This window comes from Chlorocebus sabaeus, chromosome 15 (assembly GCF_047675955.1).
Source record: "Chlorocebus sabaeus isolate Y175 chromosome 15, mChlSab1.0.hap1, whole genome shotgun sequence".
Classification (NCBI taxonomy): domain Eukaryota; kingdom Metazoa; phylum Chordata; class Mammalia; order Primates; family Cercopithecidae; genus Chlorocebus; species Chlorocebus sabaeus.
The window spans coordinates 76,927,593-76,938,889 of record NC_132918.1 but is presented as its reverse complement, the minus strand read 5'-3'; the positions used below and the strand labels follow the sequence as shown (position 1 = coordinate 76,938,889).

General features: G+C 35.6%; 1 protein-coding gene across 1 annotated transcript in view; it reads right to left on the bottom strand.

Annotated features, from left to right (window-relative positions):
* Positions 1 to 1,176: 1,176 nt before the first annotated feature.
* STT3B (STT3 oligosaccharyltransferase complex catalytic subunit B) overlaps positions 1,177 to 11,297 on the bottom strand; it is a 104,996-nt gene continuing 94,875 nt past the window's right edge. The window contains exons 14-16 of the mRNA XM_008009357.3: positions 9,541 to 9,654; positions 5,699 to 5,911; positions 1,177 to 2,816 (exon numbers count right to left, since the gene is read on the bottom strand). Coding sequence (XP_008007548.1) covers positions 2,736 to 2,816; positions 5,699 to 5,911; positions 9,541 to 9,654 — 408 coding nt within the window. The 3' untranslated portion in view covers positions 1,177 to 2,735. The remainder of the gene's footprint in view (positions 2,817 to 5,698; positions 5,912 to 9,540; positions 9,655 to 11,297) is intronic.

Below are 11,297 nucleotides of genomic sequence, written 5' to 3'. Positions count from 1 at the left end.
ACATTTTCACGTTCTCTATGTTACATTTCACAATAAAAATAAGACATCATGACATTTCATTACTGTTTTTGGTCTGTCTCAATTTCCTACCATTTCCATGGCAGACAGCTGTTGAGCTCAACATTTATTCATTACTCCACTTATCTCGATTGAGAATTATGGGCAACATGGCAAAACCAGCATTAAGCAGCAGGAGCTACAGCAAGATGAAAAGAGTTCTGGAGACTGGTTGCACAACAATGTAAATGTACTTCACTATTGAGCTGCATACTTCAAAATGGTTAAGTTGGTAAATTTTATTTAATATCTATTTTACAATTAACTTTTTTAAAAAGGAGAAACAGCTCCAAATTTCATGATCTTACAGCCCCTTGGCTATGGAAACTCACTACAGGACGCTTTTATACTATTTTAGTCCTCTGGTCACTTGGTCATGGCCTAGAATGCAAATGAATTAAAACTCCACAACTATAAACTCAAGTAGGTTACAATATAAGTCTTAAAAGTGAATTTTGTCTTTGGAGTTGCTGCCTTGCTGCCTTATTTATACTACAAAGCACTACAGCCTAAAAGCTATTTTATAGTCTAAAACTTCACAGCCACGATCTTTAAGTTCCTTTGGTGTACAATGTTAGTGACTACACAAGAAATGAATTAAGAGATCTAAAGAATATTTTGAGTCAATTATCCTACATTCCAACGTATTCAAACTACTATTTCACTTTTGTGCTACAAGTGCTTAAATAGTTACAATATGGTATTTTACTGACAAGATACACTGAACCAAAATGTTGTTTCCTGAGAAAGGTGAGGGGTCTTTCCTTTGAGATTTGTTTAATGAGAAAATTCTATACTGAGACGACATTTCATTACCAGAACTTCATGGATGGTTTTGTTAGGTTCCTATCCTTATTTACATAGAGATAAAACTCCTAGTTGGCTAGGTGTTTCCCCTCCCCAAATCCCTTCCAAAACAAAAAACCAAAAACCCAAAAAACCGAGATTTTCATTCCAGGGTAAAAGGCGGCAAAATAACTTGGTCTAAGATGAAATAATCTTAACGTATTTCTTTCCACACATTTTCTTTAAAACCTTTGTGATAGTGAACAAAGAAGAAGGAGGTACGTGTTCAGTACTAATTCCTTTCAAAACCAAAAAAATTGTAAAAAACAACGCTTAACACAAAATTTGAATTAACTTTATTTCCCCTACAGTCAACAACTTCTCTGCATTGAATTTTAAAGCAACAAAGTAAAATAAAATCCCCCAAATGACAAGGTATCAGAAATCCAGACTTAGTTACACTCTATTTGTGAAAATGTTCAGCCATTTTATTGTTCTGTAAAAGAACCATCATCTGGGTCAAAAATGAATTCTATAAATCAAAGAATATTCTACACCTTGGAAAAGAAAATCAGCAGTAACATTCTCACTGAACATTGTAAATTACATTTTTCTTCATAAAAGGTACATACTATTCTGCACTTTTCCACCAAAAGCAGTGGTGTGTTATGCTTGTTATATAAAAAAAAGTTCTATCCTGTGGCAGGAAAAACCCTTTCTCTTTCACTTTTACTAAACAACTGGAGAAAATGTTCAAGTCTGTATAAAGTTGCCTATAAGCTGGAAAGTGAACTTGTTCAATCTCCATTTACATTTTAGTGCACTTTTTGACAATTGTCACATTTTTAATAAAAGTAAGAAAATGCATATAGCACTAAAGAGTGTTTCATCAAATGCTCAAGGGATTAAAACACATGGAGCAGAGAACAAAATCACTGTGATGGATGAAACTGTTTTAAAATAAGAAAAGTCCAGGCAAAGTTGTTACAAGTCTTTTGCCATTTCGATGAGTCACAGAAAATGAACTTCAGACACCTGTCCACTTTAAGGGTTTTTTCCTTAATCTTTTGTATGTAAACATAGTGCTAACTTCAGTACTAAGATACCAAAACCCCATCCTGGTAAGCAACATCCTGTGTAGTTGCCATGATTTCCAAAGAATATAAATTTAGCCCTTGAATGAACAATGTATGAAATCTGCTCTGTAAGTACCTGGTGAAAACAACTGCTAACAAGCAGTAATAATGTGTCAACATAAAAAAACTACTTGAATCAATTAGCTACTCAGAGGTCCATCTTTGAAACAGCAGCTTCTTCTCAGAGCAAACACTAAGCAATAGAAAATGTACATTTGATGAAACATTCTTTGCATTGGAGAAACATGAAAATAAATATAATTCAAGGAAGTATAATTATTTTTCTAATATGTCTTTCTCAGACCTGTACTAGTTTACTGGTTCAAGAAGCTCTCATCACCTTTTGTCACTTGTATTTTACATATTGCTATTTGGGTAATTCAAATAAAATGCAGGTCTTGTAAAAGAATAAAAACATTGACAAGTATGCATGTGCCAGGGACCAAATTAGAGGGTTCTTTGGTGCAATTAGTCCAAATTCTCAGATTTGAAGGATAATATGTACCAATAAAAAAAAATCTGCTGCTAAACATTTACAGCAGTGCTCTGTCTTGCTTCACATTAGAAATCGAAAACAGCTGTTCTCAACAAGCCAATTTTATTTTTTTAATCAGGCATTGCCAGATAATTTTGTATATTAACCCGGACCAGTGATGGTTCTGTACCCTCTGTTGCTGTGAAACACGACATGAGCTAAAGGCAAAGACCGGTTCTCACAAGGACAACTGCTTCAAGTTAGGAACCAGAACAGTGCATTTAAACAGTCTTCTTAGATATTTTCTTGCCTTTCTTAAAAACCAGCTTATTTTTAATGTAGCCACGCTTCCTTTTGGTAGTCTATAAAAAAAAAAAAACAACACATAGTATTAATGCAGGTTTCTTACTGATTAAAAAATCTATACACACACGTTTACTACACTATGACAACTTAGTAAGCTCTTTGCTCTTCTTGTGACTGTATTCCTTGAATAGTTCAGTGAATGCCATTAAACTGTTAGTGGTGTTTCTTACCTGAGTACACTAACACATCCAAGGTGAAAGGACTAGGTTCCTAGACATCCTCACCATCAAGTGAATGAATCTTCAGTTCTCTTCTCAACCACAAAGTGCTGAGCTGTAATTATTCAACTTTCCAGGCAAGAGAGAATACATAACACTAGACTAAGGAATCAGAAATGGTAATGCTGCTCCTGGTTTAGCCTCCAGGAAATTAGGTGTGTGCCAGAAAAACAAGTTAATTTAGTAACTCTTAAGAGTCCCTGTTTTCTGTAAAATGAACATGACTGTAACCATCTATAAAACTGAGAGATATAATCACTTGGCATATTCTCTAAAAATAATCTTTTAGGTAAGAAAATAAGCAACTGAAAATGTAAAGCAAAACAACATTCCTTCAGTTTCATACATCTTTTAAAAATAAAATATTTTTCTTAACAATTCAGTATCCCACTAAAATACTTTTAATAGACGTTTCCTAGTATTAGAAACAAATTACTGCAAATGTAGTGGTACAAATTTCTGCAAAAATATTTATGTTAGAACCCTATAGGATAAATCATAGGCATATATGTCTTTCAATCTGATACACAGCCTGAGATACTGAAGACAGCAAAGATTTTTTGAAAATAAGTAATTTAATGCAGCGTCAAAGCTCTGGGTTAACAGAGGCAAAAGACTCCAGAGACTGACCACTCAATTCAATTTTCACATTTAAATACAACTCTCAGAGGTTTCAGAAACTGGGTAAATCCTGCATCATGTTCCTTTACTCATGATGTTCAATTCAAGACAATTTATAGTAGTTTCTAACAGGGATGAGAACACAAGGCAAAATGCAATCTTTTTTAAGGTACTAAAAATTAGCTACTAATAACTTGTTAACCCCATTATGTTACCTTAGTATTGAACTGATTTTATTAAGGCAAAAAGTAAGAAACTTCAGAGGGTACAATTTTTAAAAATTCAAACCAGATCTAGTAGTTCCTATATTATCATTACATCCAGATTCTAACAGGATACTTTTTCTATGAGGTCTTATGATGTGCCCCAGGAATACTCAAGTGTGTAATAGCCCTCAGGGTGCTTTTCTCCTACTGGCAGTGAACCATGCCAAAAAACCTTTTCTGCAGCCTGGACTATAATTTCTAGCACCTTAGTCATGCCAGCTTTGTGATGGCCGGTAAACTCTCAGAATGCATGCTGTTATGTATACCCTCCTCCTCCAAAGTCAAAACCAGGGTAGAGAAAGGAAAGTATAAAAAGCATTCCTTCATAGTGCTAGTACAAAACATGTAAACCATGGAAACCAGAATGTCAAAATATGTCATTGGCTACCAGAATATATGTTTTGGGCACACAAGACAGATTATGTTTTATTTATCCATTCACATTTATTTTGGGAAAATGATGGGAAGGCAAAAGAGGTCAAATTAAGAAAATTCACTGCCTTTGGGGTCTATATCATCAGACAAGTTCAACAGCCCTCTTTCTGCATAAAAAGTACACCTTAGTTATACTTAGATATCTTAGGAGTAACTGCTTTGAGACTAGCAGCATTTGCCTTGTGTACTGGTGTGACTCACCAGTTTCTCCTACCTCATAGCTGTGACAATCATCTTATTTCTTAATGTTATTTTACCTAAAGATGATGAGTTTTCTATGACTAACACAATGAATGTCAGCTCTATGTGACATCTTTAAATACATTAGTCTAGATTTGGCAATTTACATCTGGCACATAAAATATTCACATAAAAAGCTTCCACTGACATATCACACCATTAATATTCAGCACTTTCATAGTACAAATTAAAATCATCAGTATTTTGAATATATTTGATGTATATTTTAATAAACAAAAAGTTAAGACAGTTGTTTCAATGATATAAAATAACTGATCTGAGCTATGTAAACCTAAGCATCCTTAAAAAATGAGAACTGAAGTTAGTCTAATAATAACCAGTATTGTAAGCATAGTACCTTATAATGAACCTTAACATTTTATCTGACTGTTCATTACTTCTTATTTCCTAGTGCTGGACAACCTATATAAATACTCATTTTTAGTCATCTTTTATAGCAAAGATTATAGATCTATTTGGCTTAAGTGAGCAATAATGACCCCCAATGAAATACTTCATATCTTATATAATATTTATTAGAAAAGAACTGCAGTAGTCTCATAATTCCTGCCTATAAGTTTTGTCACAATTACATAAAAAAAAATTATCTTAAGATAAATGATTTTTTTTGGGCTTCAGAAGGACTCACCCAATTCAAACCTATTCTTTATTCAATGAATAATAGAGTAGTACCATACTCAGAATGGAACACGAAGATGCAATATAAATTTGCTCTGCTCAAAAGATGAGGAACTATTCATAATTATTGTACTTGAGAATTTAGCATTTTTACTTTCATACAGGTTTGGAAAGCGATGGCCACAGCTACATCTTACTTCACAAGTAAGTCTTACCAGTGGGAATAGCACAAACCAAAGCCAGAAGGCCTCTGGAAAAATCTCAGCTTGGGATATCTGAAGTGCTCAGTTTGAAAGGAATGCTCCTAGCAGGCTAGCCTGATATTTAATTTGTATTAATATAGAAGCCACAGTCTTTATAAATCTGGCAGATGGAAGTTTATTGCAATTTCCAGAAATTCTTTTTCATACAAACCAACCAACCTTAAGTTACCCTTTAATGCCTTCACTTGGCACCCACCTTCTTTGACAAATACTTCTGTTTTGGGAAAATGTTGGTGACTCGAGGTTTGTGATCTAATGTCTCCCTGTTGTCAGGTGCTTTTACTTTATATATCCTAACAAGCCAGTGTTCTGATGTAAAGGCTTCTTCCAAATGCTTGAATTTAATGTCCTTATTTCCAATCTCAGCATTACGTGTTCGGTCAAAACCTGGGGGTGTACGAAAATCCAGCTGCAAAAGTAACATTATTACTGGGTGTTAACCACATTGGAAAACATTCAGTGTTATAAGACAGTAAATGTTATCATTACAGTAATACCTTCTCCCTTTAAACTAGGAAAACAATCAAGTAATCTATCTTAATAGTTCTCATGTATTGCTAACTAGACAGGAAGAAATCAGGAAGAGAGAAACTAAGTACATCAGAGTAAAAATTTCACAAAGTCCTTAGAGTAGATGAGCATCCTAAAGGCATTAAAAAAAAAAACACACACACACACCCCAAAACATAGAAATGAAATCTATCAAAGCCCTTTTTATAGGTATACAGACAGAACACACCCAAGGGGCTTCTTTTTTCAGGGCCTTGCACTATCCTCTCTGCCTGGCATGTTCTTCATTCAGTTATTTTGCATGGCTGGCTCCTTTACCACCCACTTCAGGGAAATATTTTCTTGAGATTAGTGATTGACAAATCTCCTTTATTGTTTCCTTAGAGCATCTTGTTCTAATAACATACATTATTAACATCTTTACTTACACTAAAAATTACCTGTATCTTCGACTGGGATGTAAACATGTCTTTATCTTATTCAAAGTGTAGCTTTATATCCCAATTATTATTTGTTAAATAAATGCACAAGTAAGCAAGAGATACTACATTCCAAAAGTGGGAACTACAAAGGAGGCCAAATAAAAAAACCAAATCGTGAAAGGATATATAAGGGATAAAAAGGGAAAACATAGGGAGGGAAGGAGACTTTAAAACTAGCCGGGCGAGGTGGCGGGCGCCTGTAGTCCCAGCTACTCGGGAGGCTGAGGCCGGAGAATGGCGTAAACCCGGGAGGCGGAGCTTGCAGTGAGCTGAGATCCGGCCACTGCACTCCAGCCTGGGCTACAGAGCGAGACTCCGTCTCAAAAAAAAAAAAAAAAAAGAAATTCTCAGACTGTCTTGGTGTGGTGGCTCACACCTGTAATCCCAGCACTTCGGGAGGCTGAGGCAGGAGGATGGGCTGAGCCTAGGAGTTCAAGACTAGCCTGGGCAACATAGCAAGATCTTGTCTCTACAAAAAACACAAAAATTAACTGGGCATGGTGGATATGTGCCTATAGTTCCAGCTACTCAGGGTGGGGGGTGGGAGGATCAACTGAGCTCAGGAGGTCATGGCTGCTGTAGTGAACCATGATTGCACCACTGTACTCCAGTATGGGCCACAGAGTGAGATCCTGTCTCGGGGGAAAAAAAAATTCTCAGACTAAGTTTATGTTGACATACAAATCTAGCATAAGTAAATTAACTTTTTTCCCTTTTTTTTTTTTTTTTTTTTTTAAACAGAGACTGGGTTTCGCCATCTTGCCCAGGCTGGTCTCGAACTCCTGGGCTTAAGCAATCCTCCCACCTCATCTCCCAAAGTTCTGGAATTACAGGTGTGAGCCACCAGGCCCGGCCAAACTCAACTTTAAAACAAACATGAAAACCAGCTCTCCTTCAAATAGTGAATTACTTGTTCTTGTTTATCTATATGATAGCAAAAGTTATACTTCATATTTTAACCATATATTATTCTTGAGTCAGGTAGGCATCAAAATGAATGTATGCTGGGAACATGGCTTAAAATTATTGATAAACTTAAAAGAGAGGAAGAAAACGGTCCTTCGATGTGATCAGTAGTGAGCACAGAAACTAGCAACAAGCCAATCAGAAAATATGTTTTCTGGGGTAACTGATTATTATAGCCAATGTGCTTCTTTCTTAGCAAGAGTTTAAAGACCAAAGTGTGGCTTTCGAAAGAAACTATAAACACAAATAAAAACCTAAATCTAGATTATCATCTGCTTTTTTTAAAGTCACCTACAAAGTAATTCCAAGTGAATAATGATAAAATATAATCCACTTGGAATTACTTGAAGCAACACAACAAGCAGGAACACAGCATATGCTAACTATTCTGAAACCAAGTGAATATTCCAGTCCATATTAGCCACAAAGATGGTGTTTTAGAAAAGGATAAAACTTTGGGCCGGGCGTGGTGGCTCACGCCTATAATCCCAGCACATTGGGAGGCCAAGGCGGGGGGATCACAAGGTTAGATCGAGACCACCCTATCTCTATTAAAAATACAATTAGCCGGGTGTGGTGGCAGGCGCCTGTAGTCCCAGGAGAATGGCATGAACCTGGGAGGCGGAGCTTGCAGTGAGCCGAGATCACGCCACTGCACTCCAGTCTGGGCCACAGACTCCCTCTCAAAAAAACCAAAAACAAACAAACCAACCAACCAAAAAACAAACAAACAAAAACCCCAGTAACACTTGATTCACAAATTGAAGTCCAAACATACCCCTTTAGTTTTGATAGTTATCCTGATTTCCAATGATAGTATAAAATTAAGCAAGCAATTTTTCCTCTGCTTTATTATCAACTTAACCAGAGAGCAATACAGAAATAAGCACTTTTCAGTGAAACTAACAGTACGAAGATAGTAATTTGGGACAGAAACTTATAAAAAAGGACAGATTAACAACAGCAAATCAAATTTATTAAGACGCTCAGCGCACATTATGCAGGAGAAACCCCAATGAAAAGGAACTCAAAGCAGTGGCTTAGAACTCCGGCTTATATAGCATGCTCAACAAAGAACAATACATTTGTGGAGAAAGGACAAAGGAAAGTGGTTTTAGGCCTCCAAGATGGGAAAGTAGAAGGGTACATATATGATAAACTAATGGAGTAAGTTTTGTTTGCAGATTCCTTTGGTGCTTTCCCTGGGCTGATAAGAGTCTTAAGAGTTGTCTCCAGTAAAGGAGAATTTATATTCTGCCTTTAGGTAGAAAAGAGGTTAGACAGAGCTTTTTCTCTGTTTGCTATTTCTAAATTGCCTTCAGCTCAAAATTAACTTTTATGTCAAAGAGGCATATTTTGGGGTGACATATTCTGGTTTCCTTAAAAATCAAGTCATCAATCCAAGCACCATTATTTACAAACAAGAAAAGAACCAAGGGAATCCAAGGCAGATACAAATTGTCTGAGAGTTACATGACTTGACAGAACCTGATCGAAAACACAGGTATTATGACATCAAGTCCATTGTTTCTTCTTTCTGCCACAATGCCTCTTTACACATTCACTCATTTTGTAGACCCTTAAGCTTTTGTACCACATCATTCTAATTTACTAGAAAACTCTGACTCAGACAGCTCTAGCTATTTGTGGTAATGGAGAACAGGGAGAGAGTGAACATCTGAAGTGACTATTTACTTCAATTCTTTAATTTTAAGCTTTTCTCCACCAAGCAGCAAAGTGATGTACCTAAGACACCACACTGTTTCCTAGCTAGGAGAACTCTTCTTGGAGAACAATACTTTCCAAAAGCGTAAGGTCTAAAGGTGAGATGGCAAGCAAAGATTGGATTTGAGGCTACTGTTAATAAATATGTTAGAAAGAAGTCCTTGATCTAAAATTTTATTTTCTAATTTCTCACATATTAGTTTCAGAAATCTAAATTTAATGAAAAAAAGACTATTAGACAACCACATTTCTCTTCAGCACAATCAAAACATCATTATCCTGTTTTCTAGAGGCAAATAAGACTGTTTTAAATATTATTTTGAATGAAAATTAGAGAAAAATGGATTTAACTAACCTGCATTTCTCCAAATCTGTAGTACGACATTTTATACATAAGGCAATTCAACAAAGTAGGGGATCCTGCTTTGTCTACACGGAATTCTCCCTGTGGGGTAAAATAGTCACTTTCCTACAAGAAAGAAACCAGAAGTTCCATATTAGTTCAACTTAACATATTCAAACCTATAGTTTCCTCTTTTCATTTCCCCATAAGAATAAGCTTTTGAGGTATCATTATAAAGCCATATTCAGTTACACCTCAAAAAAATAAATCCCACCAGACTTTAAACCATGTTATAAGGCCTTAATTATTATCATTTTTGAGACAAGTTCTTGTTCTGTCATCCAGGCTGGAGTGCAGTGGCATGACTGTGGCTCACTGAAGCCTTAACCTCCTGGGCTCAAGCAATCCTCCCATTTCAGCCTCTCAAGTAGCTGGGACTACAGGCCCACAGCACCATGCCCAACTAATTTTTGCATTTTTTTTGTAGAGACAGGGTTTCACCATGTTGTCCAGGCTGGTCTTGAACTACTGGGCTCAAGTGATCAGCCTCCCAAAATGCTAGGATTATAGACATGAACCATTGCGCATGGCCACTGTCATAATTTAAATAGACTGGTACCAACACCATGGCTTAATATCAGGCAGGGCTGGCTCTCTCAATTACCCATCCTCATCTCTGTTACTCCTTTTCAGAGTTTTCTTAAGTGTTCTAGCTAAATTTTTCCATATGAACTCTAAATTCGGCTTCTTTAATTGGGGAGCAGAATGTTAAAAAAACTGTGGTAATTTTTTTGGCTTAACTTATAAATTAACCTCTATGAGGAACAATTTTGGCACTCTAGGTAAAAAAATGTAATTTCTGAGTCAGAAATTCCTTTTCTAGGAATTAACGCTACAGAGATACTTGTATATGGCCAAAATAATGAATGCAGAAAGTTATTATGCATTGTTCATAAGACCAAAATATTGGAAACAATCTAAATTCCATCAATGGGGACAGGTTAAATAAATCATGGCACACACACAAAACATGCAACATACTGTGCAAATGTAAACAAAGGAATGAAGAAGCTCTCCATGTTCTAATATGGAAAGATCACCAAGACATATTATGAAGTGAACAGGGTATATAACATGCTAGAAGTAAAAATCACAAGAAAATAACCAGTGATGACCAGGGACTTTTCCCTCTCTAATTTTAACTGACAAATAAATTTGTGTATATTTATGCTGAAGATCATGTTTTGAAATATGCACTGTGAAATGGCTACATCAGTCTAACATATGCATCAATCATATTTATTTTGTTGTAGTGAGAACACTGAAATATCTACTCTCTTAGCAACTTACAAGTACATAATGCATTGTTATTAACTATAGAGGAACTTTCTGGTTTTTTTTGGGGGGGGGAGACTTGTTTGTATATCCTCTTATACTTTATTTTTGAACCACACAAAGAGGGGTAGACATTTATTGTATATCCTCTTATACTTTACTTTTGAACCATATGACTGTATTATCTATTCATGAAGTTTAAAAATAATTTAAGATACACAAAAATTTAGGATTTCTGTATATATTAATGTTCAAAGCATACATTTAGAAACAGTGATCTATCACATGTCACAGTTTTAACACTGCTAAAGCAAATCCACAAATAAAAACCACATACTGGGAGAATTAAATTTCAGAAGATTAATACAAAGAAATAATGTTTACTAATCAGTTAAGGGAAACATTACAGCATTGACATTTTTGATCAGGAATTC